This window comes from Apis dorsata, unplaced genomic scaffold (assembly GCF_000469605.1).
Source record: "Apis dorsata unplaced genomic scaffold, Apis dorsata 1.3 scaffold_1187, whole genome shotgun sequence".
Taxonomy (NCBI): domain Eukaryota; kingdom Metazoa; phylum Arthropoda; class Insecta; order Hymenoptera; family Apidae; genus Apis; species Apis dorsata.
Genome location: NW_006264284.1, coordinates 159807 through 169836, shown reverse-complemented (window position 1 = coordinate 169836; position 10030 = coordinate 159807). Strand labels below are relative to the sequence as shown.

General features: G+C 18.8%; 3 protein-coding genes across 4 annotated transcripts in view; 2 read left to right on the top strand and 1 right to left on the bottom strand.

The window, feature by feature from the left end:
- LOC102675427 overlaps positions 1–751 on the bottom strand; it is a 2037-nt gene extending 1286 nt beyond the window's left edge. The window contains exon 1 of the mRNA XM_006624979.2: positions 413–751. Coding sequence (XP_006625042.1) covers positions 413–553 — 141 coding nt within the window. The 5' untranslated portion in view covers positions 554–751. The remainder of the gene's footprint in view (positions 1–412) is intronic.
- Positions 752–3495: 2744 nt separating this feature from the next.
- LOC102675569 (cathepsin L1) lies at positions 3496–6714 on the top strand. The gene is made up of 7 exons (XM_006624980.2): positions 3496–3649; positions 4692–4803; positions 5158–5310; positions 5392–5595; positions 5811–6016; positions 6097–6248; positions 6337–6714. Exons 2-7 carry the CDS (start codon positions 4708–4710, stop codon positions 6561–6563), a joined length of 1038 nt encoding a protein of 345 aa, XP_006625043.1. The 5' UTR covers positions 3496–3649; positions 4692–4707; the 3' UTR covers positions 6564–6714.
- A 77-nt stretch (positions 6715–6791) lies between these two features.
- The window catches only part of LOC102675888 (codanin-1), a 5510-nt gene continuing 2271 nt past the window's right edge, over positions 6792–10030 (top strand). The window contains exons 1-6 of one of the 2 annotated variants that reach the window (XM_006624983.2): positions 6792–7072; positions 7487–7783; positions 7872–8148; positions 8232–8392; positions 8462–9058; positions 9118–9348. In XM_006624983.2, coding sequence (XP_006625046.1) covers positions 7502–7783; positions 7872–8148; positions 8232–8392; positions 8462–9058; positions 9118–9348 — 1548 coding nt within the window. In that variant the 5' untranslated portion in view covers positions 6792–7072; positions 7487–7501. Of the gene's footprint in view, positions 7118–7486; positions 7784–7871; positions 8149–8231; positions 8393–8461; positions 9059–9117; positions 9349–10030 lie in introns of both variants that reach the window. The other variant, XM_031514803.1, reaches the window with a different exon arrangement.

Here is a 10030-nt window from a genome sequence, read left to right as displayed (position 1 = left end):
AATAATATAAATAAATATATAATAAATATATAAAAATAAATATATAATATAATATATAATAATAATAATTATAATATTCTTTTAATATAAATATCACAAAGAATTAATAAAATTAATATTGTATTTTTGAATATATTTGGAAGCATATATTTATATTATTATTTATATTGATATTTTATATTTTTTGGAATATATTAATGAAAAATTATATGAATGAAAAAAACTTTTTATATAAGTTCATTAATATGAAATTATAAACCTACTCTATTTTTAAATTTAAAATAATTAAATGAAAAATGATTAAAATACTTAAATTTCATTCAATTACATATGAATTTAAATAAATCAATATAAAGTACATTTTAAATAATTAATTGAAATTATATAAGGTTAAAAAGTTATCGACACATACGGGCATTGTTTGTTTCATTGGATTATGAACTTCTTTTAAATACTTTTGACGTAATTCTTTTCTTCTTGCATCTCTCCATTGTATTATTTCTCGTTGTTTTGGTGATACATCAAATAATTCTCCAATCTTGGATGAACTCATTTCATTTGATGCAAAATTTGCTTTCAAGAAAAATATTTCCTCATTCACAAAAAATATTATGCGCACAGAGTTACCAACAGAAAATTATCCAAGCAGTTAGCTAAATATCCAAGTAATAAAAATAGTGTCAATGATGTTAGAATATTAGGAGTAACAATAAAAAGAAATTATAGGAAAATAATATCTATCACTCGTTAATCTAGTTAATTTCTCAATATCATGATTTGACATCTGAACGATGTAATATCTTGTATAGATATTTTTGAAAAATAATGAATAATGAAATATAAGAAAAGTCAAAATAAATTTAAATATGTAATAATATTTATTATTATAAATAATATTTATTTAATAATAATAATATTTATTTAAATACAAAATAACATTTATTAATTATTTTTTTGAAATATTTCATCATATNTTCATAATATAAAAATTATAAAGTCAAAGATATTATTTATATAACACATTACACACAAATATAGTTATACATATCATATATAAATATATATAAATATATGTAATAAATATAATATATATAGTAAATATGTAATAAATATATATAATAAATGATAAAGTATAATATATTTTGCATTAATAACTTAATTGTCACATTCATCAGTTTCATTTAGTAATAAAATATTTATCTTCTAAAAAATGTCATTGAAAATATAGAAAAATATGTTTGTATTACTATCTATTTATATAAAATTCATTATTAGTTTCTAAATTTATTATAATTTAAAAAATTATAATCAATTTTTGTTTTTTAAAAATTCTTCTTTTATCTTTTGAAAATGATAGTAGCAATTATAAACATTGTATAAATATATATTTTGTTTTCTATTTTAATTTAATTTATATTGAGCAATCATTTTGTTATTAAGATTTACATATTATTTATAATATTATAATAATACATTCTAAAATTAAATATAAATATAATAAAAAATTTCTAAAAAGTTTTTTAGAAAATAAATCATTAAGATAATTATAAAAAGACTAATAAATATATTTATCACCTCTATAATAAAATAAATATTCATATTTTTTAATAATTTTTAAATATATAATCATTTTTAAAATTATATTTAATATGTATAAATAGAAATAATAAATATTTGTCTTAATTCTTATCTATATCTTTAAAAATAAAATATAAAATTGCAGAAAAATCACTATATCACCATTGCGAATAAAAATTTATAAAATTTATAATTTTTACGTCATGGTAAGTAGTATAACCAATCACATCATTTAATTTTTCTTTCTAATTTATTCCTCTATTAATCGTGATATAGAGGATCCAACATCACAATCTATGTAGAGAATAATAGAAGGAGAACAAATTAACAAATTTGACAATGCCATCTACTCAGTGATAATATTACTAAGTAATGTACTAAGTAATACTACTAAGTATGTCAAATTTTATTAATTTGTTTCCTTTCTATTATTCTATAAATAATAAGAAAAAGTACAATATTAAATCTATGTTTTATATATTCATAAAGTGATTTAATATTATTGACAATTTTGCTTATGATAACAAGAATAAGAAAATACAGACAAGAATAAGGAAATAGATTAATATATATAATATATATAATACATTACTGATATTATAGATTAAATTACTTATTGACAAACAATCTTAATCATTTAAATTTATATAAGATTATTGATTTTTCATCATTTTTCATTAATAAATTTTTAATGTTTAGTTGTTAAAATAATTTTTTATTTTAATATATATTAATAAAATTTAAAAATTATTTCAAAAATTCATGTTTGCTTTTTAATTATCTTCAACTAAAGAAAATATATTAATATAATTTAATACACATATTTGGTATTTGATTAAAATTATAATTTTAATTTTTAAATTTTAAGTAAATAAATTAAATAAAAATAAAAATAGAAACAATAAATCTAATATATATAATTATACATATATAATATAAAATATAATATATNATATATATATTTAATATATATATAAATATATAGTTTGTAAAAGAAGAATTTTAAATAATTATAAATAATTTAAAATCGGAAAATTAGAATGCAATACAAAGAATGCATAAACATTGTTCACGATAAAATGCATCACTTTTATATAGATATGTTTGAAATTGCGTTGCTAACTAAGTATTTATCAAAATCACATGACGATTATAATGTAATGAATGATTATGTTCAAATCAATTTATACAAAATATCACGAAAATATTCAGATACAGTGATTATGATAACTGAAAATTTCAGAGTTTCAGTTAATATATTGAAATTTTATTTAAATTAATTATTAAATAATGATATATTATTATTGTAAATATCTTTTAATATTATTTATAATAACATAAATTTTAATATTAAAATTTTACGATGTATATAAATATGTATATAATATTTGAGATAACATAAGATTTATATAAGATATAAGATATAAAATATGTAAGTTAAATATAAGAATGATATAAGATATGAGATGAACTTAATGATAAAATTCAAACATCTTGAAAATGTGCTACAATATGTACTAAAAAATCATATTTCCATATATATAATATAATAGATTTAAAAATAATTAAGAAAAGCATTAAAAAATTGTTTTCATCATTTTAAAAATAATTTAAAAATTATTTAAATTATTTAAATAAAAAACATTGCTTAAAAGAATATAAGAAAAATAATAATTGAAATGCAAATTATTGATATATTTTGATAATAAATATATTGATATATTTTGAAAATAAATATTTCACCAATATTTTTTTTTATTATAATTATTTTATATTTGTATTTTCCATTTTTTTAAAACTTTTTTTATGAATCAGAAAGACAATATGTAATTTAATAATGTTTCCCATTTTTTTTTTATGAATCATTTAGTATATCATATCATGATACGGAAGTTGGGAGACGCTGTTGTACAATAGAAGCTAACAAATGATGAATCACGTAGTACATAGAAGGGGAGGCTATAGAATATAGAAAAGAGAGAGCACTTTATTTAGTTTCAATTCTGAAGTATTAAGAATCAGAAGATATATTTGTTTTATTTACAACAAATATTTTTTATTTAATTAAATAGTAAGTATAATTTATATAAAATATGTATAAAATATTTGAAAAATTTTATCGTTGTATATGTTAATAATAATTGTATTATAATTATATGCAAATATAAATATTAACTTTCATTATTATTATTTTTCTTTTTTGTATTTTTCATTATATGATTTTCAATTTAAATAATTTTTCTTTTTTTAAAAATGTTTATGTAATTTTATTCTCTTTTCGATAGATATTTTATTTTAATTCGTATAATTCGTAATATTATTTCAATTATGGAAATCTATTTACATTCGAAATAGATTGTGCTCGATTTCATTGCAAATTATTTAAAACCATTAATTTCTTTGTATTTTTAATTATATAAATAATTTTAAAAATTCATGTTCATTATATTACACTATATTAATTGTGTCTAATAAAAAATATTTATGTATATTTCGATTTTCTTATACGGAATATTATTTTATAACTAATATTTAATTGTTTTTTTGTTTGTATGATATCAATAATAAAGATGTAATGAGGAAATGAAATTGCGTAGTAGAAATTTTTGTGTAATTAATGTATCATGTATGAATATATCGGATAATAGAATAATGACATATTTTTTATTAAAAAAAAAAAAAATAGAATTCTTATAGAATTTAAGAATATTTTTTTATTGTTACTGTGTTTTATTGTTTTTATGTTTTATTGTTATTATGTGAATTTCATAAAATTTGACAAAAAAAAATTAAAAATTATACTATTGAAATTATATTATTTGATTTATATTGATTATTTCATTTTATTTTATTTTTTTTTTAAAAATAGTTTTTTTAGTAATGCAAAATATTTTAATGAAATTTCGATAAAATTAATTGAAAATATAATTATAAAAAATATTAATTAATAAAAATTAACTAATAAGATGATCAATTATAATATTGTTAATCATTTTTGTTAAATAGTTTAATATTATTTAAAGTATATATATTAATTCATATTAATATGTATCTTAATAAATATAATTTGTTAACTAAAAAATTAATTTTTATATATTTTTATACATTTTCAGATATAATTTTAAAATCATGAAATTATTTTTGATTTTATTTATAACAATATTTACAACAGTACATGCTGTATCATTCTTTGAATTAGTTAATCAAGAATGGATGACATTTAAGGTAATTAAATAATTTACATATTATTTCTATAAGAAAGATTAATAATTTGATACTGTAGAGTTATATATATATATTTTCAGTATTATGATGACAAATTTCTATATCGTATTGACAATTTTCATTACTTGAAATAGATAAGTTATATTATATAAGTTAATAATGATCAAAGTGTTCATTTTGTATATTTGAATATCAGAATAACTTTTATCTCCATGAGATAAAGAATTTGCTTACAAACAATATCATTTATTTATTTTTGTAGTATCTAGGAATTGTAAGATGATTTAAGATGTAAAGTAGTCATAAATAATAATAAAATAAAAAAATATTTTATTTTATTATTATAATTTCTAGATGGAACATAAAAAAATATATAAATCTGATGTTGAAGAAAGATTCAGGATGAAAATATTTATGGACAACAAACATAAAATTGCTAAACATAATAGTAATTATGAAATGAAGAAAGTTTCATATAAATTAAAAATGAATAAATATGGAGATCTGGTAATTTATAAAATTTAAATAATTTTATATTTATTAAAAAAAGAATTATTTGAGAAATATATAATTTCATTTCATCTTTAGCTTCATCATGAGTTTGTAAATATATTAAATGGTTTCAATAAATCAATAAATACTCAATTAAGATCTGAAAGACTGCCTGTAGGTGCTTCATTTATTGAGCCAGCAAATGTAGTATTGCCAAAAAAAGTTGATTGGAGAAAAGAAGGTGCTGTAACTCCAGTTAAAGATCAAGGCCATTGTGGATCATGTTGGTCATTTTCTGCAGTAAGTTATTATAGCTAATATATAATAATTTAATTATGATTAAATTATTGTATTAAAATAAAATTTAATTATAATTAAATTAATTCAATGAATTAATTTGAAATTAATAATAAGATATTGTTTTGTTATTAAATTATAATAAATTATAAATAATTGAATAAAATAGAATAAAAAATTAAAATAAAGTGAATTATATATTATTTATCATTGTATAGACTGGGGCTTTGGAAGGTCAACATTTTCGACGAACAGGAGTATTAGTTTCATTAAGTGAACAAAATTTAATTGATTGTTCTGGAAAATATGGTAATAATGGATGCAATGGAGGATTGATGGATCAAGCTTTTCAATATATTAAAGATAATAAAGGTTTAGATACAGAAGCTTCTTATCCATATGAAGCTGAAAATGATAAATGCAGGTAAATATTGAAGAAGAAAAAATCTTTTTCAGATATCATATTTGTAAATAGTATAATTATAAATTTCATAATGTATACAGATACAATCCAGCAAATAGTGGTGCCATTGATGTTGGTTACATAGACATTCCAACAGGAGATGAAAAATTGCTTAAAGCAGCAGTTGCTACTATTGGTCCAGTCTCTGTTGCTATTGATGCTTCTCATCAGTCTTTTCAATTTTATTCGGAAGGTTTGTTTACTTATTATATAATTTGAAACTAGAATATAAATTAAAAAATTGTTGATTTAACAAAGTAAATATTATATATAAATTGTAGGTGTCTATTATGAACCAGAATGTTCTTCAGAAGAATTAGATCATGGAGTGCTAGTAATAGGATATGGTACTGATGAAAATGGTCAAGATTATTGGCTAGTAAAAAATAGTTGGGGTGAAACATGGGGTAATAATGGATATATCAAAATGGCTAGAAATAAATTAAATCATTGTGGTATTGCTTCTAGTGCTAGCTACCCTCTTGTTGGTTCTAAAGGATTATTTTAAAAGAACTAGAGATAACACAACATAAAAAGTGGAAAAATAAATTAAAAATTGTTATAAGTATTTGAACATATTTAAGTTCTTGTTTATACATCAAAAAAAGAATATATACATATTTTTTTATTAAATTCAATAAATGGGATATTCATTAATATTACCTTGTTTTAATATTTCCTTATGAAAAAAATTTATAACATACTAGAATAATTAATATATATATTCTATTCATAAAAGCAAGATGGATGCCATTAAATTAATGTATGTCAAGAATAAGTGTTTAAAATGCGAAATATTACAGAATTGATATATGCATATTTTAAAATATAGCCTTTTGTAAAAATTAAAAATTTTTTTTCAATTAACGAATTAATTAAATGTGTGAATTAATACTGCACAAGTTTTAGTTGTAATACATTATTTTGAAACATATTTACAGTTATAAACATAACCTATTAGATTTCAAAATTGATCGACATTTATCCTATGTATTCCTATGTGATTTAAGTAAATGAGTACGTTTAAAATATTTGTAAAAGTATATATTTTTGAAATACAATGTAAATATATTTTCTTTTAAACTACACATATAATATTTGTAATTACATGTAATTATATTTACTTAAAGAATTATTTCTAATAAGACTATTTTGCAATTGTATAAATAAAATATTAATAATTTTTGTATTATTTACAAAATTTGTATATAAAATAGTTTTTTTTTATTATTCATTATATGATTTTTATGCATTGTGTGATTATTATTGAATTTTCTTGAAATATATTATTCACTATTAACATAAATATTTTTATTTTAATATAAATATTTGAATGTAATTTAACAAATTAAGGATATAAAACAAACATCGTTTATTATATACAAGAATAAAAATTATATTTTTTAATGCATTTTATTTTATTTTTTACAGCTACTTATATACATAATGGGTGAATTAAATGTGTGTTTTCAAATAGATACAGATAATCGTGAAAATTTTCCATCTGCAGCTGCTTTCCAAACATTTAAAAATCAAAGAGATACATTTTATGAAATATTTAGAATATGGGAAAAAAATCATTCAGTGCCTGGTTGGAATTTTCAAATAGCTTTAGGAAGTAAAATAAGAACTATGTTAACATTGCACAATGATGCTATAAATTATTATCATTTTGCAAGATTATTTAAGTCACAACTTTTAATTTCATGTATACAAAATAGACAACAGGTAAGCTTAAACAATAAAGTTATATGTTTGCTTATAAATAATATTTTATTTATTTGCTAACTTTTTAGTTTATCTTTATGATTTTCAGACAGAAATAGAAGATGATGAAAGTATAAGTTTTTTAAAAGCTTTGAAACATGAAAATCCAAAAAAATTGAATCAGCTTCAGAAACGATTAGTAACTCCCCAGCCTTCTAAAAATCAAGTCACTGAACCATCTTTTCCTGGAGTGCAAGAATTTTTCAAAGATTTTATATTGTTTGCTTTTAATCCAATTTTTTATGTTCATTTAGAAAATTGTTTAATTCATGAGATAATGGAATTGAATGATACTCAATTTAATAATAGTGAAATAGAAGATTCAGGTATTAATATTTATTCAATACTGATATTATAGCTATATTTTTAATTATTATTAATATATAAATATATTTTTTTCTTTTAATAGAAACAATAGTTGATGAACAAACTCAGCAAAATTTTATTATATGCTTATGTAGTTTAAGACTTCTTGCAAAAGTATTAGGTCTTCTTGTATCATTACCTTACAGATCAGAATCAAATAATTTCAAAGAATTAATAGCAACTCAAGTGGAAATAAGAACCAAAGTAAATAATATATTTTTAATATTTTATGATTTTACATTATATATAACTAATGTTTAAGTTTTTATTTAGGTTGTACCAGCAATAAATTTACATCTTTGTCTTCATAATGCAATAGCATCAGGAAAATTATCTTTAACTGTACCTTGGATAGCAAAATATTTGGCTATGATGGATACCGTATCTCTTCGATTACCATATTATAAACAAACTTTAGAACTCTTATATTATATCTATAAAGTTGTAAATCATTTTGATTTTTCTACATCTGATAGTTTTATTTCTCAACAAACAGCAATTCTCCTTAAATCTACTTTATGCTGGTTATTTGAATTACCAAATGTTCCAAAAGATTTTTATCTTACTTGGCAAGAAATATATAAAGTTAAAGAATTACGAAATTTGAAGCAACTCGATAAACAATATGTGCAAAAGAATATATTATTGGGAGAACCTACTGTGTCTATTACATCAACTAAATGTAACTTAGACAAATTAGATATTATTAATGAAAGAACATTGCGTATATGTTGTCCATTGGTTGGATTAAATGTATCTGTATCGAATTCAAATGCAAATTTAAATAATTATAATTCAAATAAACATATTACACCAGTTTCTAGTCAACTTCATAAATCTGCTAAAAGTGCAGGTATAAAACATCTAGAGGTAAGTTTATTAGTTAAATTTATTTTACAAGAAATATTATAATGGTTATATTTTAATAGTTGAAATTAGAAGAAGCATTTTTTGGTGGACAACCAGCATCTACACGAAAAACTGTTGATTTTGTATCTGAGCGAGTTGCTTCAACTTGTGTGAAACATATATGTAACACTTTGTTAATGTCTTCTAGAGAAATGAATTTGAATATCTTTAGGGAGATTTTAGAGAAAAAGCAAATTGAAAGACAACCTGAAAAAATTGGAGATTTATTACGTAATATTACAGATTTTAAGGTAAATTTATTGATTTTTAAATTGATTTTTAAATAATACAATATTAAAAATATATTTATATTATTATATAAAATTACATATATAAACTAATATATTTATTGAAGAATTAATTTTAAAAGACAAAACAAATGCAAAAGTTGATATAAAAAATGTCAGTTGAAGTTTATTTATTAAGTAATAAGCATAAGTAATTTGAGTTTGTGTTAGATGAAGTGAAAAGATGACAAAAAAGACATTATACCACTATACTCTATTTTTGTTACATTATCATTTTGTTTTATTTTCACTTCATTTTATTTAATTAACATAAATATAATAATACATGTAACACAAACTTAAATTATTTATAATATATTAAAAATATATAATATTTTTACATATCAACTTTTGTATTTCTTTTGATCAATATAATTGATCTTCTGAAGATATCTTATATATTATATATGTTTGAACCAAACCACTTGAATATTGGAAATTATAAAAAATATTTGAAACAAAAATTTAATAATAGAGATAAAAAGATTATACAATATTAATAATTTTTTTATAGATTGATGTCTAGAAATCATATGAAGATCAATTTTAATTTTTTAATAAATAAAACTATTATAATTTAATTATAATAATATTATAATTATATAATTTTTATTACTAATTGGTGTAATTCATTATTTCTTATAAA

Coding starts and splice junctions, on each gene's coding strand:
- LOC102675569 (XM_006624980.2), top strand. CDS start 4,708: ATGAAATTATTTTTGATTTTATTTATAACAATATTTACAACAGTACAT. Junction 4,804..5,157: donor AAGAATGGATGACATTTAAG/GTAATTAAATAA, acceptor TATAATTTCTAG/ATGGAACATAAAAAAATATA. Junction 5,311..5,391: donor TGAATAAATATGGAGATCTG/GTAATTTATAAA, acceptor TTTCATCTTTAG/CTTCATCATGAGTTTGTAAA.